Source organism: Henckelia pumila, chromosome 1 (genome assembly GCF_033568475.1).
Source record: "Henckelia pumila isolate YLH828 chromosome 1, ASM3356847v2, whole genome shotgun sequence".
NCBI classification, from domain to species: Eukaryota; Viridiplantae; Streptophyta; class Magnoliopsida; order Lamiales; family Gesneriaceae; genus Henckelia; species Henckelia pumila.
The window spans coordinates 153030240-153054030 of record NC_133120.1 but is presented as its reverse complement, the minus strand read 5'-3'; the positions used below and the strand labels follow the sequence as shown (position 1 = coordinate 153054030).

Genomic DNA, 23791 nt, shown 5'->3' with positions numbered 1-23791 from the left:
TTCAATGAATTGTTTTGAATTCTTTTCTATGAATTTAAAAAATAAAATTTAAAACACATGAGTATCAAAGTGTTTTTTTTTAAAAAAAAATTCTAATAGAAAAATAAAATTTGGTATAATTATAAATTTATAATGAATAAACTTTGTCCATCATTCATACTTTTATAGTACAAATATATATATATATATATATATAGAGAGGACTTTTCAGCTGCCCAAAAATATTTTTCCACTTCGCCCCCGATTACTAAAATTCGGCACCGGAATTTAGTTGTTTTTTTTTATTTTTCGCATAACTAAAACACGATACCGGGTTTTAGTGTTCGGAGACGAGTTGAGCATCATTGGTTGGGCAGCTGAAAATTTCTATATATATATGTGTGTATATATATGTATGTATGTCTTAATTAAAAATAAACAAAAAAAGTCGAAAAGGTTATATTTTCAGCTTCTTTCTAATTATAATCACCATTTCCCCAAATTTTCAATCATATATATGATAAGCACGAATCAGATAACATATTTAGCATTTATTTGGTCGTATTCATACTTATCTGACATTTTTGTCTTTAGTTTTGCACATAATCGTCACACTTTCATTGTTTGTATTTTATACTAAAATTGAAGAAATCTTGGATATTAAAGAGAAAGTCATACATTTCGATGTCCACGTTGAAATTTGGCCGGAAGACAAAGAAAAATTATAAGAAGCCAAGAAAATTCAAGAAAATTTAATGTGTACGGACCTGCTGATAGTCTGAAAAAAGGGTCTGTGCATCATCGAAGCGAGATCAGCAAGGAATTTAAATGCACGGACCCTGGTCCGAACCATCTTCCGACCACCATCCAAAAGGTGTCCGAGGTCCGTGCATATTGAGGAAAATTGCTTTTTTGGTCCCGTATCTTTGTCACTTTGCGATTTCGGTCCTCTATATTTTCAGATTACATTTTTAGTCCGCTATCTTTATTTTTTTTTAGCAATTTAGTCCTTTTACGATGTGGCGCTGATGTGGAGCTGATTGTACAGTACCACGTAAACATTTTTGAATAAAAATGAGTGAAATTGCCAGAAATCAAAATATGCAGGATTAAAACTGAAATACAAAACATAGAGGACTGAAATCGCAAAGCGACAAAGATAAAGGACCAAAATTGCAGTTTTCCCGTGCATATCGCAACAATTTAATCCTATTTTTTGTATAATTTTGGAATTTAAGAAAACTCCGAATTTCAATCGGTTTTGGGCAATCTTGGGCTTCAATTAAAGAATAAAATAGGGTTTTTTGGAGGAAAGATATAAAAGAAAAACCGCGGCCCAACTTGGGGGACTTTTGACACCTTTTTCGGGACAACGGTTAGAGCATGAGAGAGAAGAAGAAGAAGAAGAAAAAACACAAGCAAGATTTGTGCACCATCGTTGAGATTTTCTTATTCTGCTTCACTTCTTTTATTCATCATGAATTCAAACATATATATTTTTGTCTAATTTTTATTTTATGGAGTAGTCGTCTTTTGACCGGGACCACGGTAGGGTCAAACTATTGATTTTTGCTCATATATTGGATTTTTGTTTTGATTTATTTTATGTTATATGATTAATATTTACACAAATTTCTTGCTTTTAATCTGGCCAATTAATTGCATGTTTGTTGTTCAATTTTGACTCAAAAGAGAATAGATTGAAATTTGCTTCAAAAAAATTGATCAACACATGGTTAATTAAACCGACTAGAAATAGTATTCGGTTTAAGCGTGCGATTTTAGGCGAAAGTTGAAATTTCATAGTTGCAAATTCGTTTTTGTTTAGTTAAATTTAATTTAGAATAATTAGACTGTTAAATAAAAATAAGATTTTTTAATTCTAAAAATATGTTAATAATCATGATAGGGAATTTTATCGTGAATTTAGGTAATTCTTGTTTGATTGAAACCAATACGTGGTAATAATCGATGTTTGGTGATGTTGTGTGTTCCTGATAATTTTCCTGAAATTTGAATTCGTCTTGAATTTATTTTGATTTTTAATTTAATTAAAATATTTTTCTTAGAATAATTAGTTTATTTTAGTTAGTTATGTAATTCAAAAAAATAATATTTCTTTTAATTTACCTTAGATCATTAAACTATATTGAATAATTATATCATAGTAATTAGGCAATAATATTCTCTGATCGACTTGAACTCAATCCAAATATATTATAACTTGATCAAGTTCGTTGTTAGAATTTTCAACCGAAATCGTCCGTCGATATAATTACTAGAGCAAGGATAATTAAACAGAGAAAATCAAGAAACCATGCACGTCGCAAAATTGAATTAATGTGCCTGCTAAACAACTCTCCCAAAAAATTAATTATCTTTCAGAGCCGAGGGAGGATTTCTTTCTACAAATTATTCTTGAAACTATATTTTTAATAACAACAGTATTTTGCTAAATATTTACAATATAATCTTGCATATATATTTTTAAAAATCATGAAATACTCCATGTTGTTTACACTTTTCTCCATCTCATTACTACAACTTAATAAAATAAATTTCAATTTAAAAATAACCGAAATAAATTCATTCCAACATGCAATTTCGAGTGCGATCGACATGCAAATTTTTCCCCCGGTCATTTATAGAGAATTGTAAGTTTAATTATTGACACATTCCTTTTATTATGATCTTTAAAAAATCTTTAAATTAAAAAAAATTCCAAAATTAAGAAATCTTTTGGATTTTTTTTAAAAAAATTTCTATTCATCAAATCCTAATTCACAGTCCTTTTATTTTGATTTTGATTACAAAAAAAAATTTAAAATTTCGTGGATATATACCAAATTAAAAGAAACAAACATGATCAATTAATTGATCATGAAAATAAATCTTCATTTTTGGGAACTACATATACATGCCCCGTTATTATTTTAAAATATTTCTCCAAAAATATATATTTTTAATAGACATGCAATAGATAATCATTATTTTGTCATATAATATTTCAAAAATCAAGTTAATTTGTAACAACGTCAAATCCTAAAATTAATATACGTATTCGAAACTCGATTTGATTAAACCAATCCGCTTATGAGTTATTGGAAACTCAATTTGATAAATCTTTAGGGGTTTTTATTAATTATATTAAAGCTTCGGATTTCTAAATTCTCATAGGATCCTTTGGAATTCATTCCAGGCGTTGAATAATTTTTATGGATTCTGTCATTTCACTGATTCGTACTAAATAACGCGCTAATGGATCTCCTTCTTTTTGCCACTGAACCTCCCAATCAATTTCGTCGTAACACTCATAACGATCAATTTTACAAAGTATTATATTTTTTGAGTTTGTTTAATGAGGCTCGTTAGTATAAACAAACCAGACTCAAGATTTTACAATATTCGGCTCATTAGCTCGTGAACATGCATGTTCGTTAATAAGCTCGTGTGCTAGCTCTTAAATGAAAAAAAAATAATATTTTTGATATTTAATTGATTTGTAGATTTTACACTTATACTATGAAAATCTATTAAATTTATTAGTAATACTACAAATATAACGAAATTTATACAATAATTCTTATAATATAAAATTAAATTCAAAAATTTATTTATCAAATCTTATGATACAATTGATACAAAAGATCACGATATAACATTAAAAAATATAACGATAGAAGCTCAACTAAGCTCATAAACCATAAATATAATTGTTAAATCAAACTTGAACGTAAATAAATCAAACTCAAATATTTTAGAATTTGCAACAAAACTCTACTCGCCTGCGTCCCTCTGTCTCGTGGTGCGATTGCACATGTGATTAACGGGATTGGGAAGAAGAAACTGAAAAAGAGCTGTCTTTTCTTTTATAATATAAAAAAAGTAGTAAATATAAAACACATTAAAGTACTGCTTTTGTGTTTATAAATTGATTTCTCTCTTTACTCAAAGAATCCAATACTTGCTTCAAAATTCCCAAAGTAGCTGTCAGCTTCTATTGGATCGTGATCTTCACGTAATTACATTATTATATAAAAAGCATTGTTTAATATTTCAAAGCAATGAAATAATAAAATCAACAATTAATATAATCCTCACATTTTCCTTCTTCTTTTTAACAGCTACAATCACAGCATATATGAAAACCTCCTACTTACATGTTATATCAATTTTCAAAATTCACTCTAAAATAAGAATTTTTTTTTTTTTAAAAAAAGTTAATTAGCTTATTATTAGTTGGACAAATGAATCCCAAAATCTAGCTACACCAAGTGATAGCTAGCAAAAAGTTAAAGAGCTAGAAGCGAAGAAGTATCAGTAAACTTATTAGCTAGCATTAATGCCGATGAATGAAATCCAGAAAAATCTATTCAAAAACGCCATGCATGGCAACTGGGAACAAGTCCTCAGAATATACGAACAAAACCATGAAGCTCACACCGCCAAAATCACCAGATCAGGAGACACTGCCATTCACATCGCCATTTCCGACGGCCAAGAAGCCGTCGTGCGTCAGCTCGTAAACATGATCGTTTCGGAAAATGCCTCCGAGGCCTTGGGAATCCGCAACGAGCAAGGCAAAACTCCGCTTCATCTCGCAGCTTCCTCAGGAAATGTCGCCATGTGCAGATGCATCGCGGAACAGGATCCAAAACTCATTGGTGTACGCGATAAAGATGACGAAACGCCTTTCTTTCTTGCTGTTCGTCATGGAAGGAAGGAGATTTTTCTTTGCCTGCATAAATTGTGCGAGAATGGTGATGGGTCTCGGTATTGTAGAAGGAAAGATGGGGAGACAATCCTTCATTCCGCCATTGCTGGTGAATATTTTGGTGAGTGAGCCCTCCACTGCCCTCCCCTGCCCTGCCCCCATTTTATATAATATTCTGTGTATTGATAATTAAGTTTGGCATGCAACACGTACAGATTTGGCGTTTCAGATTATATATTTATACGAGAAGCTTGTGAATTCTGTGAATGAAGAGGGATTTTCCCCTCTTCATCTTCTGGCTAGCAAGCCCTCTGCTTTTAGAAGTGGAAACCATATTAGAGGATTCCATCAATTTCTTTATCACTGTGAGTATCTCTTTAATTTTCAGATAAAAATCTTGGATTCACCTTATGATATCTAAACAGAATCTGCAGTACTGATTTACTATTGTTTTACAAGGTATAATTGTGGACAAACTCGAGCAACAATCAAACACTCATACTCTGTCAGAAGGCCTTCAATACAACGAAGCACATGCCAAGTACCCAGAGAACTATCAAACATGTGTTGGTTTCGCTCTTTTCTTGAGAAATTTAACTCGAATGCTACGTAAGTATGATGACGGAAATCAAAGCACTACATTTATCTCACGAAGTTCTTTAATAGTTGCGATTTTTTGTCTTTTTTTTTTTCTCAGTGGGTTACAGTAATCATCGGAATGATCATGACAATCAGATATCAGATGCAGAGAATCCAACGGAACAGAAAGCTCAAGGAACTCAATTCTTTCCTTCCAATTATCTCACATGCTTTCTTGGCCTCAAACTGCTATCCAAATCAATGCTTGTTATCCTTGGCTTAGGTATCTACTATCTATATATACTGCATGCATTCACTAGCTATTTGACTCTATTGAGTCAATCTGTTATTGTACTTGTTGTTTTAATTAATCTATGATATATACAAGGATCAAGAGAAATAGTAAAGATCCGAGAAAAGAAGGAGAAGCATACATGGTCGGTTCAGATCATGGAAGAACTTCTTGCTAGAACTTCCATGTACGAATACGAAGCTAACGGTAGAAGTCCCCATCATCTGACATCTATGGAGAGAGATCATGGAGAAACGACCCCTTATTCCATTGTTGATGGTAACGTCATAAATTTCAGGCATGATAGCTTCATCGAGCCGATGGTTCACGATGACCATCATGATCCAACATCAAAACCACGTCATAGTCCTTCAAAAGTTGGCTTTCATGAAAATGGGGTGATCAGAAGTGATGTGAGTGATGGAAAAGGTAAGTGTCACAAGTTCTTGGTTTGAATATTTGGTCGTATAGCATAATCTTGATCATGGCTATTTGATCATATATATGACTTTATATATAACGTTCCTCAGCAAGTTGGCTAGTTGTGGCTTGATACTGATGTTATTTGATTCGCATTCTAAACCGATGTTTTCAGGGAAAAAAGAGATGGAGAAGAAGGAGACCCCTATACTTATCGCTGCAAAGAAGGGAGTGGTAGAGATGGTGCAAAGAGTGCTGGAGGTACTTCCAATAGCCATTCACGATACTAACACGGAGAAGAAGAACGTGGTTCTGTTGGCGGTGGAGCACAGGCAGCCTCACGTCTACAACTTTTTGCTGGGATTGAAAATCATGAAAGAAACCATCTTCCGCCAAACGGACATGGATGGAAACAGTGCGCTGCATCTTGCTGCGAAGCTCGGTGATCATAGGGCATGGCTTATACCGGGGGCTGCATTGCAGATGCAATGGGAGATTAAGTGGTACCAGGTACGTACGCCAATATATAAGTTGTTGATTGTTATAATTGTAACGCCATATCTATATATTATTTGTTGTTTGAATTGTAGTTTGTGAAAAAGTCGATGCCGCCGCACTTTTTCGTGCGCTACAACAAAGAGAACCAGTCTCCGAAAGAAGTATTCAGCCACAGCCACGAAAACTTGGTGGAAGAGGGCAGCCGATGGCTTACCAAAACCTCAGAATCCTGCTCCGTCGTGGCAGCCCTGATCGCTACAGTAGCCTTCGCCACGTCGGCCACCATCCCCGGCGGCGTCCAGCAAGAAAGCGGCATCCCGACATTGGAAGGCCAATCTGCATTTAGCATATTCGCCATTACATCACTGGTGGCACTCAGCTTCTCCGTCACCTCCGTTGTGATGTTCCTCGCCATTCTAACCTCGAGGCATGATGAATTAATTAATTTGCAACTCTATGTATGAAGTAAAAATGATTAATGAAGCTAATATATATGTATGCAATGCAGGTATCAAGAAAAAGATTTCGGGACTGATCTTCCAAGGAAGCTTCTGTTGGGACTCACGTCCCTCTTCCTGTCCATAGCTTCCATGCTAGTGTCATTCTGTGCCGGGCATTTCTTTGTATTAAAAGATAAGCTCAAATACGCGGCGTTTCCGGTTTATGCCGTCAGTTGCTTACCGGTGACTCTATTCGCCATGGCTCAATTTCCACTCTATTTTGATCTTGTGCGGGCTATGTTCAACAAGGTGCCACGTAGGAGTTCTACGTAATCTTTTGTTCACATTTTTTTTTTCTGTATGTAAAAAAACACCAATAATAATAATAATAATGTACGTGTGGTGCAGCCAAACTGGTCATTGTTGAGTTTTGATTAAAAATACTACATTTTTTTCACTCAACCATATATTTATATATCTAGTCTAGTCTAGCTTGCTAAAGGCATGCACAAAAATAAAATAAACCTTCATATTCGTTAATTTCACGTGTAACTCAATTTTATGGATACATTAACTATAGCTATTAAAATATATATACACGCACTGGTCAACATTTTTTAAATCACTGAGATATTGTATGACTACAATTGAACCTATTTGAGCTCTAGATTGAAAAAGTGAATGACGAGGAGCTTTAGCATAGCTTTCATATGTACAAGTTATTTTTATTAAAATTTAATAAAAATTTAACCTTTTTTAAAAATGAAAATACATTCCATTATTTTTTGTAAAATAGAATAACCAGAACTTCAATCTTATGAATAAGGTCATCATTAAAGTTACTTTAAAATAGTTGGAAAAAACATTTAAACAAAAATGGCAAAATAAGAAAACAAAAAGGAATAATGAAATGGTGGCAAAGTGTAATTTTAAAGTATACTTGAATTACGTGGCGCCTTGGGGTTGTACTTGGTCTCCCCAATTCACCCTTAAATTTCTTGTTTTTCTTTTGTTTTTGGCTGCGACTCCGGGGGACCCGCTACAGCCTACAAGCATATAGACTGGCGCCGTACTCTCAGAATTTCACCATCGGAATCGGAGACCCAAGCTCCCGATCGATCTTACTTCGACTCCAGCTCAATTGATGGGATTGTTGCCGGAATCTGCCGCCTCGCCTCAAGAAGAAGCTGCCGCCGGCAAGTCTTCTCTCGACAAATCGCTTCTCGATAAGCCGCTTCAGAAGCTCACTGAAGATGACATTGCTCAGCTCACTCGGGAGGACTGCCGCCGTTACCTGAAGGAGAAAGGTTTCCAAGTTGTTGGGTTTTAACTTCAAACTCTGGACGAACGCGATCTCTTTCTAAAGACTTACTTTTTTTCTTCGTTTTAATGTTTTTTTTTTTTGGTGCAGGGATGAGGAGACCGTCGTGGAACAAGTCGCAAGCGATTCAGCAAGTGATAATGCTCAAGGCTCTACTTGAAACGACGGCGGATGCCGACCCCAATTATCGCAAGAAGCTTCGCATTTTTCGCCCTAATAAATTTCATGACAACAGTACCGTTCCGGAAAATGTGCGTATTTTTGTCCATGGCCATTATTTTATAGTTAGTATCATTTGCTCGTGTGGAAAACTGGGAAAAACTATGGAGCATAAGAGTAGAAATATTCTTCGCGTTTTCTGCCTTGAATTCAGGGATGCTGCTAATATATATTCTTTTGTTATTGAAGTTATTAAATGAGTTTTCTGAATGTAGGTTCCTCAAGGAACGTCTGCGGATGCGAATACTTCTTTAACGGCAGAAGATACTGCGCCACACGGTGGAAAGGATCTGGATGAACTCGAGAATTCCCGTGGGTTATCTGCGAGTTTTGTTTCAGCCACTGATGGCTCTTCTCTGCCTAGGTCATTTTTAAAGTCTTGCTCTGAAACATTAATTAGTTCTGTTTTCATGGGTTTCTCCTTTGGTTGTAATCATCTGCTGCTATCCTATACTCTATGTCTATTGATGCATTTATTTTCAGCAGTGTCAAACTCAAAAAAGGAGTTTGACGAACTTCAGCTGTATAATGTTTCTGGCCTTAAAAATTAGCCTACAGCAGCTTACATTAGCTGAATATTTCATTCAGCGAGTTACCCTTGCACTCTTGAACATAAAAAATATATTTTCTTTAGAAAAGATATTGAGATTGAGCAATTAAGAAGGTAATATCATGATATCTGGAGCCTATTGTTTTCTCACTTTTATGTAGATGAAATTTTAAAACCGGTAGAATTGATTGCTTGGCGACTTATATGCTCCTTATGATTCGTAATTCCTGACAAATTGAATTCTCTATACAAAACAATATCTTCTATGAAACCATAACTGACACAAATGAATGGACAATCTCATTTTGCATAGCTTTTCTCAAATGCTTATGATGGCAGTCCTTGGATCCTACATATCTTTTGATTAGGATTCATTGTTATTTCCAGAACCGCTGTTTCAACAAATATGCCAGTGGGACAAATGACAATATTTTATTCTGGCAAAGTGAATGTGTATGATGACGTGCCAGAAGATAAGGTATTGAAGTTTAGTTTGTTTTGTTTGTATTTTTATTTTCACTCAATGGCTGTAAATGCACTAAAGACCAGTATATTGCTTAATTTGTATTCTTTTATATTTTAATGATTTTAATTTTTACCCACTTCAATAAATATCCCATTCCCAGCTTTTAGTGTCTCTCTTGCCCTGCTAGTTTCTATATCTGAACTCACCACTTATTCATTGGCAAATTTCTTAGGCGGGGGCAATAATGCACATTGCTTCACATCCGCTGCAGTTTCCACAAGATCAAGCAGATGATGGCAATGTTTTTGTGCAATCTTCGTCGTGCTACTCAAAATCTGTTGACAACAAAACATGTCCAGATACTACTGTTATTCATTTGGAAACCACGCAAACAGGTGATTAAGTGTGTGGTACTGGATCATGATTATTCATTATTGCCTTCTCTCACAAAACTGCAAAAGCTAATTTTAATACCTAATGAATAATGAGTCTCTCACTCTCTCTGTCTCTCTCTCTGTCTCTCTCTCTCTCTCTCTCTCTGTGTGTGTGTGTGTGTGTGTGTGTGTGTGTGTGTAAGTGAGCCCCCACATATTTTTGTGTGAGCTGGTAGATTATCAAATATCTATTGTTCTGATTTGCTCTTGTACTAAATTCCTATGTACATCGAAACTGACAATTCCTTGTTTACACCTTTGGAAATTTTTGTACAGCGAAAGCAAATGATAACTGTCAAGATCGTGATGAAGAAAGCGACATGCTTCATGTAGAAAACCCTGGTAAACATGCCTTCATATACCACTTCAAAAAGTTGTTCAAATGACTGTATCAATAATGTGCCACTGTGGCCATAGTCATTAATTGGAGTTTAAACTTGATGCTATTGCTACTACCACCATCACAATTGATTCAACTGTTAGCTATTCATGGCACTAAATATCAAATTCAACCATATCGTTACCTAATCATTGATGAGTCTCTGAGATTAAAGTTTCCCATGTGAAACAATTGATGGGAAAATATGTGCTTGTTGTCATTGTATATATAAATCTGTTCTGTTTTTGAAATTGTAATGTTAAATTATAGCTTTGTAAAATTGGAGCATGATGAGAACGGCATTGGTTTACCATGATTCCTCCCTATCCAAATAACACAAACTTGGGTTTAAGGTACTAGGGCCTAGGGCAAACTGACTCCAAATATTTATCTTCACTTTCAATGAGACTTGAGAGACTCCAACTGTGAACCTGCAGTAGACAGTATTAATGACAGGACCCTATCACGTTTTCTTTATTACTCCTCATTCTGATGTAACTTATCTTCAAAACAGTGGATGGCCCATCAAATAGAAAAGCATGCGTGCAAAGATATCTTGAGAAAAGAAAAGACAGGTATCTTGAATAATTGAGTTGTCATTGCATAACTAGAAAAACAATTGCTTCTGGCTCCTGGGTTCCTCATATCTCTGTTAGGTGAAGGTTGAAGAGCAAGAGGAGGGCCGGAGTAACCTCATGCACGAGCTTGGAAGCATACTTTAACCATCAAATGGGCAATCAAATACCGAATGAACCCCTGGTTGATAGTGACACATACTCACCGCCCCAAAGGCCACATTATAGACCACACAGTTTGGTGAATTATGAGTTCGTAAAGAATGTTTATACTTCTTCTGGTCTGGATAAGTAAGGTAAGATCTTGACTTTGTGGTATTCTTTTTCTACATCAATGCAATTAGGACGGTCATTTATCCTCGGCAGTGCTACTATTTTTCCAAAACTTTTGCTTCATCATTAATAATTATCTATGAATAAGATATATCAGTGGAGTACTTGTGAACTTAATACAAAGAAGAATTCAAAATAACAATACTAAGAAGGAACAGAATTGGAAAAAAAAAAGACCATAACAAGAGTGGAAGCATGAATGGCTTGCTTAAGGGGAAAGGTGGCACAAAGACATCATAACGAAGGATCCTTTACTATGTCTGAAGATGTTGATATTGTTGGCCTTTGTTCGGTTGCAATGTTCCTCAATATCAAGAAACCAAGTAAATATAATAAGCAATGTTGTTAATGCTCCACCTTTGTTTGTTAACAACCGCTTCGCCCCTGGAGCCAAACCTGGGAAAGTTTTGCTCTTCTAAAAGCACTTGAACGGAATTCAATTTTTAACCCAAACTTTCCATGGTGGCAATATTGGAACAATAGTTTAGCTTTTCACTACCCTGAACCCCTGAAAGGGGTGGGAAATGAATCAATGATAAGGGAATGCCATTCAATAACTGATGAGAAACTGTTGCTTTTCAGGTTTATAGAACTCCACAAGTTGAACTGACCCCACTGATTTTGTATTTGCGTGCTTTTGCTCAACCTTGGAGTATAAAGCGGTTTTCATTTAGAAGGTATGATCTGCTATTGGCACTTTGTACCATAGTGTAGGGCACTGTCATTTTCCTGTCAAATATGTCGTATATGTATTTGTAGAATTGGGTTCACTTCTTTCTTCACTTGAAGCAGAGCTCCATAAGTTTCTTTTTCTTCTTTAGTTGAATCTTGGTCGAGGGAGAAATACCCTTTAGTTGGTATGGGAGGCATGCTCGAGCAGAAGCCATAATTTTTAGGATTACGGCAGTGTAAAACACCTGTGTATTGTTTTGATTTTGTTATCGTGTCAGACACATTCTTTGTGTATGTTCAATCCATTACCACCTGTAGCTTGCTCGGTCGACTCAAGACGAGGGCTTCGATGAATTTTAAGAATCCATTTTGGCAAAGTTATTGGAAATGGTACTACTGTTAAATACCGAAAATTTGTTTCTGGCTTTTGCATATCGAATCTAAATTCTAGAAATAGTTGTAAAATGTATGTCATTTTGAGTGTCATTAAGAGGAGTTTTTTCTTCCGATGAATTTTCATAATTTTAACAAGTGATGTTTAATTGACAGACTTATTTCGCTATTCATTCCTTTTCCCTCTGTTAAGAAACGAACACATGAAAAAAGTCGTCGATGGATTTATTTATTTTTGAAAAAGTGTACTGAAAAACCTTTTTTTTTTAAAAAGTTTACTCATAAAATTATGATAATATAATTTTTCTGTCAGTCAAACTTGAGTTGCTTTTCGCTGAATGTGCTAAAATTGAGTTTTGCTTTAATACAATTACAATTTACAATATTATTCGCGCCTTCAACTTGAATGGATCGATATTTACTTGTACAGTTGTACTCGAGTTAAAAGGTTCTACTGTTTTGGGGCTGGTTTTTATTCTAATTAAATATTCGATTTTAGATTCAAAATTGATGACAAACAAACATTATTGTATATATTAGCAAATCAAATTCAGTGTATTCTTAAGCTTGTCGCAGCAGTTTTTGTGCTGAAATAAATTACGAACGCGTAGCAAGAAAAATATTAATAATGACCAAAACTATGCACGATGATGATGGGCCTATATAGAATATCTCTTTGTTAATGGGCTGAAGTTAGGATTGGTCCATCAAGGACAGGCCTATATACTTTCTGGTCCAACCCACCTTCACACCTTTGTCCCCAATTTTCGAGCAGCAAGAACGAAGCACTGAGCTCAAATTGATGTATGCTAATTGGATTATGCATAAGTATGATTCAGTTATCCTTTTTATTTGTTTTATTTTATCAATTTTAAGAATTCTGAGTTTTCGTTCGTTAATGGAGTCGGATACTCAGATTATCCTTTCCCTGTTTTAGGGGTTCTGAATTTGGTTTTTTGTTTTATACATCGACGAGGAAATGTGTACGAGGCCTCACTGTGGTAAATAGCTTCGAGGGTTATTTATAAACCGGTAAAATTAGTGAATTATGTGCATTTCCAGTTAAATACGTTAAGAAACACTTTGCAAATAATATTCTGCATGCTGTATGGCTATTGCTGGCAAAAACCATCTTGTTTTTTCTTGGAAGACGAGTGACGATGCTCACATTGTTTGTAGGTGTTTGGGTGCTTTGACTTCATAATGAAAGCCAAATGGCTTGCGATTATAACATGCTTAGGCGTGTTCCTCTGCATTATTCCATTCATTGCTCACGGGGTTTCAGTGTCATGTATGATGGCATACGAAGAAGGTGGTGCTCCGGGTGTTTTTAATTCGCCCGAGTGCCCTCAATGGGTTCTTTCTGCAGAATCTTCTCGGAATTCGACAAAGAATTGCCAATTTGCCACTCTTCAAGGTCATAGAGAGTATCAAGAAGATCGTATAACATGTGATCTTGATCTGAAATTTCCTTTTTCAGGTGATATTGGTATCATATGAAATTGCCTTGTAGGTTTATTCCCTTCCCGGTATATCATTTATAAAGCAAACAAGTATCTTTTCCAATTTTTGTCATTCGGCATGATTGCAATTGTCGGAGAAGTGACTGTATATGTTCTCAAGATGCTTGCCGTAAATCCAGGTAAAGATGTGGTTGAGGAGGTTACTGTAGGTGTTGCAGCTATATTTGATGGCCATGGAGGCGAGGAAGCAAGTGAGCTGGCTTCACGAAAGATTTTGGATTACCTTTTCATGCATGTTGTGCTCATTGAGTACAAGCGTGCGCCTTTAATCTCCAAAAACGATAGCAAGTTACACACATTAGATATGTAAGGCAAGAGGTTTGGGTTTTGAAATCAGTACTTTTATTGTGGCAATTCTATCTCTTGACTATGTGGAATGTTGAATTCTGAATTGTTTGGATGCAAATCTAACCATAAGTTTGATGCTTGATGTTAAATCCCTTAAAATTGGCTTTGATTTCAGAATACACCTTTAACTCTACTCTAGCAAAAACTAGAAAACTTCACAAGGTTTCACTGTTAAATAATCTTCAAAGTCATGTATCATGTGTTATAATTGCCATTAACTTGAAATTATTCTATCTGGTTGGCGAATTAGGACCATCAAGCTGTCCTTTCTCAGGGTCCTTTGAGTATTGAGTGTGAAGTTTATGATAAATATATATTCATTCTGTCTTCTCGCTTGTCTCAATACGCAGTTCTCAAAGTACATCATCAGGGAGTGAGCATAACTCGATAAGACATGAAATTCTAGAGGAAGCCTTGTTGAGGACAATCCAAGACATTGATTTAGAATTTAATCAAGTATGCCTGTTGCTTAAATGCAGTTATGCATTAATGCTACACATGCTGAAAAACTGTTCAACTTTATATTCCTGTCATCAGGAAGCTCGTGAAAGAGGATATGTTTCTGGGTCTACTGCCATCATTGTTCTTTTAGTAGATGGCCAATTTTTGATTGCCAATATCGGCGATTCAAAGGCACTGTTATGCTCTGGACAAAATCAAGCCCACTATTATACAGGAGGTCTGTGACCTTTCTACTGGTTTAGAATTTTTTATATACCTTGTCTGTTTATTATTTTGATAATTTGATTCAGTGACAATCATTTAACTACTCAGTTCATTCTTGTTGATTATCAGTGACTTTGTGCAGGCACCTCGCTGAAAGAACTTGTCGTTGAGGAACTGACTAGAGACCACCATCCAGATAGAGAAGATGAAAAGGCACGAATTATTGCAGCTGGTGGCACTGTAAGTTGGTGGGGCGTGCCTCGTGTCAATGGTATATTAGCTATATCTCGTGCTATTGGTGATGTGCAACTTAAGAGGTAAACACACACCCTCAGTTTAAAAACATTACACACGAGTTGATGTCGTTGATCTTCTCTATCATGCTCCATTTCCTTCTTAAAAATATCTTTTTGGCACTTGACTACTTGGATTTTTCTCTTGAACTGGTGAAACTTTTCTTTGTCATACCTAGATATGGTGTTATTGCTGACCCTGATGTTGTGGGTTGGAGAAGTTTCAAGCCTGAAAATAGGTATTTGGTTCTAGCGTCTGATGGGATCTTTGAGGTATTCACACCACAAAATGTATGCGATCTCTTACACGGAAAGACTCTTGAATCCTCATCTGAAGTCACTTCATCATCCTCATTAGCAGATAGGATCAGTCGCAGCGCACTTAAGGCTGGTAGCACAGACAACTTATCTGTTATTGTGATCGGCATATTGAACAACACAGTGAGTTGGTAGGCCTGGTAATTTTAATATTAAACACCACTCTCAAGCAATTGCGTATGTGTAATAGGCAATCATTTAGGAGTCTTGATTTTGTTGGAGTTACTGATTCCTTGACAATGGTATTAGCTAATTGCGTTTAGTAGGATATGCCAGTGTAATCTTGTATATATGCCAATAGTTTAGTGGAAAAACATTTCAGAGGGCACATTCTCACTCTCTACTCTTAACAATGGAAGAGATATCAAGCTCTCCCAAACTTTCTTGCAAAGTCCAGCATTTCTCATCTTACCACCCAATGCACGCATTTGAACACAACAAATCATGGTTGAATGACATCGTACAAAGATGGTTCTTCATCATGCTTCTCTCCCGCTGTTATACTACAATTGTGCTTTTGCTAATGCTGCCTCTCAATTCTCTTCCTCGTTTGTATTTTTTTTTCCCTGGTCGCCTTCCAAATACATAAAACTTTTATGTGTCTTTGGTTGCTTATGTTGATCCCTTGCTTTGCCTCGCATCGGTTTAATTCAACGTATGCCCTGGTATTACTCTCAAGGTAAACCCAATGATCTTCGTTGCATTAAAAATATTTTTTATGTGAGGTCAAAGATGAAAATCTCACGTGTTTGGACTGATGATTATCATCTGATCTGTAATGAGGATAGTAGGATCTCATTATCAACACGATGCTTGGAATATATAGAAAGGCAATTCGTAAGCAATTGATATTGTTTTTAGCAATTATCAGGAGTCTTGATTTATTGAACATTTGAACTTACTGAATTCTTGGCAAGTGTATAGCTAATTACAGGTTGGGGCTATGCTCCACCGGGTGAAGATCACCCGGTGGGTCTTGGCTCTTTGTGTGGATCTCGGGCCAATGAAGGACAGATGTTGCATCGGGTGAAGTACACCCGGTGTAGCATAGTCCGGCCCCTAATTACATTAGATAGCCGAGTAGAATATGCCATCGCATGCTACCATAAATTTCTTTTTCTATGATATGGCCATGATTCTTAAAAAATATTCTATGGTGCAGAAGATCTTGAATTTTCTTTGAGTAAAAAAAAATGAATCAAAGTTACACGTCAATATAAATTGGATGAATCAATCAAAATTAATTATAAGTTAACAATGATTAGACCCAACTTGATTTTTTCACAGACAGCAGTAAATTCTAGATAGGACGAAATTAAATTATTTGTGTCGTGAAAAGTCCATATCAAATGGTCTCCATATGATACGGCGTCTGTTTTTTTCTTATTTGTCGTGTATTATTTCATTTCTGTTGTGAAAAAGTAAAAATTTACGGTAAAAAGTAAATATTTCAAAACTCAAAATATATCAAACTCTACACTTTATAATATTTTTCTCTCAACTTCAATTGTATTTTTCATCACAAATGAAGACCTATTTATAGATCCACATTTGAGATTAGTCCAAAAATAAATACATCATCATCTACATCATCACACACTAATTTTCCACATTTTACAACTCAATATTCAACATTCAACATTCAATATTCAACATAATATTAATAATAATAATATTTTTCAACACTCCCCCTTGTGATGATGATCGTGATATGATGACTGTCTTCATTACGTGTTTTATACTGCCTCGTTAAAAACCTTACTAGGAAAAACCTAGTGGGATAAAAACCATAGTAAGGGAAAAAGAGTGCAGCCACGTAAACTCCCCCTCATGTTAATATGAGTGATTCTTCACATATTCCGCAGATTGCGCATCCCAATGTTGTATATATGTTTTCTGAATATCGTCGTGGGAAGTGCCTTTGTGAAGAGATCTGATGAGTTCTCACTTGATTGAATATAACAGATATCAATATCTTTATTCTTCTCAAGCTCTTGAGTGTAGGCAAAGAACTTTGGGGGTATATGTTTTGTTCTGTCACTTTTGATGTATCCTTCTTTCATTTGAGCAATACATGCAGCATTGTCTTCATACAACGTCACAGGCTTCTTGTCTACTGATAATCCACAAGAAGTTTGGATATGTTGTGTCATTGATTTTAGCCAAACACATTCACGGCTTGCTTCATGTAGCGCAATAATCTCAGCGTGATTTGATGAAGTTTTTACGAGTGTTTGTTTCTGTGAACGCCAAGAAATTGCGGTGCTTCCACGAGTAAATACATATCCGGTTTGAGAACGTGCCTTATGTGGATCAGATAAATATCCAGTATCAGCATAACCAATGATACTTTGATTGGTGTCTTTTGAGTACAAAAGTCCCAAATCTGTTGTTCCTCGTAGATAACGAAATATATGTTTAATTCCGTTCCAGTGCCTTTTTGTTGGATATGAACTGAATCTTGCCAATAAATTTACAGCAAAAGATATATCAGGTCTAGTGCAATTTGCAAGATACATAAGGGCACCAATGGCACTTAGATATGGTACTTCTGGACCAAGAATAACTTCATCATCTCCACATGGACGGAATGGATCCTTTTCTATGTTTAATGATCTTACGACCATTGGAGTACTTAATGGATTTGATTTATCCATATTAAAACGTTTAAGGATCTTTTCTGTATAATTTGCCTGGTGAACAAAAATTTCACATTCTTTTTGTTCGATTTGCAAACCCAGACAATACTTGGTTTTTCCAAGATCCTTCATTTCGAATTCTTCCTTCAAGTACATCATAACTTCTTGAATTTCTTTATTCGTTCCAATGATGTTTAAATCATCAACATATACAGCAATAATTACACATCTGGATGTTGTTTTCTTGATGAAAACACAAGGGCATATTGGATCATTTACATATCCCTTTTTCATCAAGTGATCACTTAGCCGATTATACCACATTCGGCCTGATTGCTTCAACCCATATAATGATCTTTGCAATTTTACAGAATAAAATTCTCTGGGTTTTGAACTTTGTGCTTCAGGCATCTTAAATCCTTCAGGGATTTTCATGTATATATCACTATCAAGTGATCCGTATAAGTAAGCTGTAACAACATCCATAAGACACATTTCCAAATTTTCAGACACTGCCAAACTAATCAAATATCGAAACGTAATTGCATCCATAACAGGAGAATACGTTTCTTCATAATCAATTCCAGGCCTTTGAGAAAAACCTTGTGCAACAAGTCTAGCTTTATATCTGACTATTTCATTTTTCTCATTTCGCTTTCGAATAAAAACCCATTTGTATCCAACAGGTTTTACACCTTCAGGTGTGAGGACTATAGGTCCAAAAACATTACGTTTATTCAGCGAATCCAACTCAACCTGAATGGCATCTTTTCATTTGGCCCAATCATGACGAGTTTTACATTCACCAAAAGATTTTGGTTCATGATCCTCATTTTCATTTACGATGTCACAAGCCACATTATAAGAAAATATCTCATCAATATCTTCTATGTCTTTTCGGTTCCATATTTTTCAAGTATTAATATAATTGATAGAGATTTCACGATTCTCGTCAGTTTGTGGTTCTGAAGAATATTTTCATCATCAGGTGATTCTTCTGGAACACCATTTTCTATTTTATGATCGTCGTGTTTCTCTATGCCTTTTCTTTTCCGAAGATTTTTATCCTTGGAACCGACTGGTCTTCCACGCTTCAAGCGTTTTATGACATCATGAGTGTCTTCAATTTGTTTCTTTGGAATTTCAATTCGAGCAGGGGCATTTACAGCATGTATATATGATTTTGTTACTCCTTTTGTGTCTGCAAATGCATCTGGCATTTGATTTGTAATTCTTTGCATGTGCACAATTTGCTGTACATCTTTCTCACATTGTTTGGTCCTTGGATCCAAATGTAACAATGATGGTACATACCATGTGATTTCTTTTTCGATGTGTTTCTTTTCTCCCCCTAACACTGGGAAGATTTCTTCATTAAAATGACAATCAGCAAAGCGTGCTGTAAACACATCGCCTGTCTGAGGCTCAAGATATCTAATGATTGATGGACTATCATAACCGATATAAATACCGATTTTTCTTTGAGGACCCATTTTTTATCGTTGAGGTGGTGCAATAGGCACATACACCATACATCCAAAAATTCTCAGATGAGAGATATTTGGTTCTTTACCAAATGCAAGTTGCAATGGGGAGAATTTATGATATGCACTTGGTCTGATGCGAATTAATGCCGCAGCATGTAAAATTGCATGTCCCCATATAGAAATAGGGAGTTTTGTTTTCATAATCATTGGTCTAGCAATCAGTTGTAGACGTTTAATCAATGATTCAGCTAATCCATTTTGCGTATGAACATGGGCTACAGGATGTTCAACAGTGATTCCCATTGACATACAATAATCATTGAAAGTCTGGGATGTAAATTCTCCAGCATTATCAAGTCTTATTTTCTTGATTGTATAATCTGGAAATTGATTCCGCAATTTTATTATTTGAGCCATTAATCTTGCAAATGCCACATTCCGAGTTGACAATAAGCATACATGTGACCATCTGCTAGAAGCATCTATCAATACCATAAAATATCGAAATGGTCCACATGGTGGATGAATTGGCCCACAAATATCACCCTGAATGCGTTCAAGAAATATGGGTGATTCTGTTTGGATTTTAGCTGGTGATGGTCTTATAATAAGTTTTCCAAGAGAACATGCTTTACATTGAAACTTATTATTCTGAAAGATCTTCTGGTCTTTCAATGGATGACCATGCGTATTTTCAATAATTCTTCGCATCATTATTGAACCAGGATGTCCCAATCGATCATGCCAATTTGTTAATATTGAAGAACTATTAACCACCATATTTGATTCGATTGGCCTTATATGTGTATAATGCAATCCAGTAGGGAGCATTGATAATTTTTCAACCACATATTTCTTTCCTGATTTATATGTGGCAAGACACATATATTTTTGATTTCCATCAGTTATCGTCTCAGTATCATACCCATGAGAGTATATGTCATTAAAACTCAACAAATTTCTTTTCGATTGTGGTGAATATAAAGCATCATTTATCAGAAATTTTGTACCATTAGGTAACAAAAAATGTGCTTTTCCACAACCTTCAATCAAGTCTACAGGACCTGATATGGTATTCACCATTGTTTTTGTTGGTTTTATTTCCAAGAAATATCTTTCATCTCGCAGAATAGTGTGTGTTGTACCACTATCTGGTATGCAAATTTCCATGATATTATTTCCATGTTTGCTCATAGCATTTTCCATATCAAACTTCACAAAAAATGCAATAAAGAAAAATTAATTACAATACAAATGCAAAATATAACATGCTTTATAATACAAGAATGCATTAAAAATACAAATTTGTTACAATATAGTCCCACCAATCTTTTAATCAATGTCTTCGAAATCATTCAAAAAATCTGCAGCATTGAAACTAGTTGAGCCAATTAAATGGTCACTATTTTCAACAAAATTGGTCTCTTTTCCTTTCCCTTTTGTCGATTCTTTATAAAGCTTACATAGATGCTCAGGGGTTCGACAAATATGTGACCAATGTCCTGGAGTGCCACATCTATAACAAACACTCTCAGATCTTTTTGAGTGATTTTCATTTTCACTCGGGTTTTCATGCTGCCTTTTTGGTGGGTGGTTCGCGACGTTCTTTTGAGATGAGTTATTGAAGTAACTATCTCTATTATTTTCATATCCACGACCGCGATCATTTTTACGTCCACGTCCACGTCCACGTCCACGCCCACGTCCTCGACCTCGTCCACGACCAAAATCTGGTCTATGCCTTTGATTTTGATTTTCATTTTTCATTACGACATTTGCTTCAGGAAATGTCGTTGATCCAGTGGGTCGGGATTGATGATTTCTTATTAACAATTCGTTGTTCTTTTTCGCCACAAGAAGACATGCAATGAGTTCGGAATATCTCGTAAAACCACGCACTCTATATTGTTGCTGTAGAGTTATATTTGATGCGTGAAAAGTGGAAAATGTTTTCTCAAGCATTTCCATCTCTGTGACTTCAAGTCCACAGAATTTTAATTGTGAGACTATTCGATACATTGCAGAATTATATTCACTGACTTTTTTAAAGTCTTGGATTCTCAACGAATTCCATTCATCACGGGCGGTCGGAAGTATCACTTCCCTTATATGCTCAAATCTTTCTTTCAACCCTTTCCATAAAATCATTGGGTCTTTTTCTGTGAGATACTCACATTTCAACCCTTCATCAAGATGTCGGCGTAAGAAAATCATTGCCTTTGCTTTATCTTGTGAGGTTGATATATTAATTTCTTTGATGGTATCACTTAGACCCAATGACTCAAGATGCATTTCTACATCGAGAGTCCATGGCATATAATTCTTTCCAGTGATATCGAGCGCAACGAATTCAATCTTTGCCAAATTTGACATGGTGGTACTAGAAAAATAACAATACATTTTATTAGTTAATTTCCATTAATATGACAATACAAAATAATGGATAAACGAAGATTACAAGTGCGTATACAAATAGAGAAAAAATAGGTGGTGGAAAATCGCTGGTGAGTACAAAACTCGTGAACATGATGATCATAGTCGTTATGAAAAATATCCTTAGAAAAGCCAAAAACTCCATCTTCTTTTTCGAAAAAAAAAACCGAGGAGAATGTTTTGAGATGAAGAATGAATTTTGGTGTGATTGAAAATGAGTTTGAGTGAACATATTTATAGGCAAAAAACTAGCCGTTTATGACCGTTTGTGACCGTTGAGGGTAAGAAAAAAATGATTATGTGTTGAATAAAAATTCGTGATAATCATGTGATGCGTATAATGATAATCATAATTAAATATACGCAATAAAATATATATCATATCACGTTATTATAAGGTCAGTGTCCTAGACAATCTCTTATATAATAACATGAAATTATATATTGATATAGTTAGTATATATACATATATCATATCACGTTATTGTTTAAAAACCTTAGAGGCTTTTATACTTGTCGTATCCCTTACCGGGAGTGTGGGATGTCGTCTTAACATCCTCCCAGGATTTATAACAAGTTTTTAAAAACTAATTTTTTTTTTCATAACATGATAATATATATTAAATATATACACAATAAACAATAAAATAATTATTCTTACTTGTTGAATATTTTTGACTTCTTCTTGTATTTTGGATCGTCGAAAAATATAGAGAACCTTCAAGCGATCGTGCTGATAACGTGTTGTGAAAAAGTAAAAATTTACGGTAAAAAGTAAATATTCCAAAACTCAAAATATATCAAACTCTACACTTTATAATATTTTTCTCTCAACTTCAATTGTATTTTTCATCACAAATGAAGACCTATTTATAGATCCACATTTGAGATTAGTCCAAAAATAATACATCATCATCTACATCATCACACACTAATTTTCCACATTTTACAACTCAATATTCAACATTCAACATTCAATATTCAACATAATATTAATAATAATAATATTTTTCAACAATTTCTTATTTGTAGTTCTTTTTGTCCAGAAATATCTAGTCTTGTTGACGCTACCAAATTTTGATCGTACAAAATTATATTACTAATTTGTGTGGTTGGGTTAAAGGTCATATGAGCTATGTTGTGAATTACGATAGCCACTTAGAAGCTACAACGTGTGACTTCTCCATACCAATGGCCTTATTTTTTTCAAATCATGGATATGTAATAGCTCTAGACCAACATAGATAATAACGGTTGAGTAGACCCGATCCAAAGGATAGTGTCATGTGGGTGACGTGGCGGCAATACGTGTGACCCATTGATTTTGACCAATCATGGGGTTACACATCACCCGCAAGGTAGTGCCCTGTGAACGGCATGTACTATACCGATAATAACATCAAACATTTAATCATGCCTTTTGTTTTTTGAACCAATCATACCTTTTTATTATCCTTTATTTATATAACCGTTATTTTAAAAATAAATAAAATGTTACGTTTCACAGTATACCCCAAGAAAAAGAAAATATGGTTGATATTTATCTGGAGAAAGCAATGTACCATAAAATAAAATAATATATATAAATAATAAGTGGGACATACATATATATGAATCCCCCTATGGCCCTCTGCTGCCCATAACGCAGCTGTCATTAAATAACAGCCACTACCCCCACAAACGCCAAGTTGAGGGTGGGTATAATTACGGAACTGCCCTTGTGGAAGTCCAGAAGTTTCCAGGAACCTACGGCTACACCCCTTAACTTCCAAATCTAGAACTTTCCACTCGTTAATAAAAGATATCTTTAGAAGCTTCAG

General features: G+C 35.1%; 3 protein-coding genes across 10 annotated transcripts; all 3 read left to right on the top strand.

The window, feature by feature from the left end:
- The first annotated feature begins 4321 nt into the window (after positions 1-4321).
- LOC140874235 (uncharacterized) lies at positions 4322-7255 on the top strand. The gene is made up of 8 exons (XM_073277517.1): positions 4322-4814; positions 4909-5058; positions 5153-5302; positions 5391-5555; positions 5661-5993; positions 6160-6494; positions 6575-6909; positions 6991-7255. Exons 1-8 carry the CDS (start codon positions 4322-4324, stop codon positions 7253-7255), a joined length of 2226 nt encoding a protein of 741 aa, XP_073133618.1.
- Positions 7256-7916: 661 nt separating this feature from the next.
- LOC140892108 (protein TIFY 4B-like) lies at positions 7917-12405 on the top strand. 3 transcript variants are annotated; one of them, XR_012152743.1, is made up of 10 exons: positions 7917-8229; positions 8334-8494; positions 8678-8826; positions 9400-9490; positions 9711-9873; positions 10189-10254; positions 10806-10866; positions 10954-11162; positions 11782-11876; positions 12021-12405. XR_012152743.1 is itself a non-coding variant. In XM_073300860.1 (9 exons), the coding sequence occupies exons 1-8, from the start codon at positions 8067-8069 to the stop codon at positions 11159-11161; spliced, it is 1062 nt and encodes a 353-aa protein (XP_073156961.1). In that variant the 5' UTR covers positions 7917-8066; the 3' UTR covers position 11162; positions 11782-12405. The 3 variants fall into 3 exon arrangements, 2 of the variants coding, with proteins under 2 accessions (XP_073156961.1, XP_073156972.1); XM_073300860.1 differs by having other exon boundaries at positions 11782-12405; XM_073300871.1 differs by lacking the exons at positions 11782-11876; positions 12021-12405 and having other exon boundaries at positions 10948-11088.
- A 608-nt stretch (positions 12406-13013) lies between these two features.
- LOC140892376 (probable protein phosphatase 2C 51) lies at positions 13014-15734 on the top strand. 6 transcript variants are annotated; one of them, XM_073301247.1, is made up of 8 exons: positions 13068-13092; positions 13202-13265; positions 13444-13744; positions 13907-14093; positions 14486-14591; positions 14673-14814; positions 14944-15118; positions 15274-15734. In XM_073301247.1, the coding sequence occupies exons 1-8, from the start codon at positions 13085-13087 to the stop codon at positions 15545-15547; spliced, it is 1257 nt and encodes a 418-aa protein (XP_073157348.1). In that variant the 5' UTR covers positions 13068-13084; the 3' UTR covers positions 15548-15734. The 6 variants fall into 6 exon arrangements, with proteins under 6 accessions (XP_073157371.1, XP_073157364.1, XP_073157348.1 ...); XM_073301278.1 differs by having other exon boundaries at positions 14486-14814; positions 15274-15367; positions 15456-15734; XM_073301263.1 differs by having other exon boundaries at positions 13039-13092; positions 13202-13296; positions 14486-14814.
- Positions 15735-23791: the final 8057 nt, after the last annotated feature.

What these genes read in the sequence shown, in the direction of transcription:
- LOC140874235 (XM_073277517.1), top strand. Translation starts at nt 4,322, where the DNA reads ATGCCGATGAATGAAATCCAGAAAAATCTATTCAAAAACGCCATGCAT. An exon ending in CATTGCTGGTGAATATTTTG is followed by an intron (nt 4,815 to 4,908) that starts GTGAGTGAGCCC and finishes CAACACGTACAG; the next exon opens with ATTTGGCGTTTCAGATTATA. An exon ending in GGGAGATTAAGTGGTACCAG is followed by an intron (nt 6,495 to 6,574) that starts GTACGTACGCCA and finishes TTTGAATTGTAG; the next exon opens with TTTGTGAAAAAGTCGATGCC.
- LOC140892108 (XM_073300860.1), top strand. Translation starts at nt 8,067, where the DNA reads ATGGGATTGTTGCCGGAATCTGCCGCCTCGCCTCAAGAAGAAGCTGCC. An exon ending in GATGGCTCTTCTCTGCCTAG is followed by an intron (nt 8,827 to 9,399) that starts GTCATTTTTAAA and finishes TGTTATTTCCAG; the next exon opens with AACCGCTGTTTCAACAAATA. An exon ending in CTTGAGAAAAGAAAAGACAG is followed by an intron (nt 10,867 to 10,953) that starts GTATCTTGAATA and finishes TGTTAGGTGAAG; the next exon opens with GTTGAAGAGCAAGAGGAGGG.
- LOC140892376 (XM_073301238.1), top strand. An exon ending in AGCCCACTATTATACAGGAG is followed by an intron (nt 14,815 to 14,943) that starts GTCTGTGACCTT and finishes GACTTTGTGCAG; the next exon opens with GCACCTCGCTGAAAGAACTT. An exon ending in GGTGATGTGCAACTTAAGAG is followed by an intron (nt 15,119 to 15,273) that starts GTAAACACACAC and finishes TGTCATACCTAG; the next exon opens with ATATGGTGTTATTGCTGACC.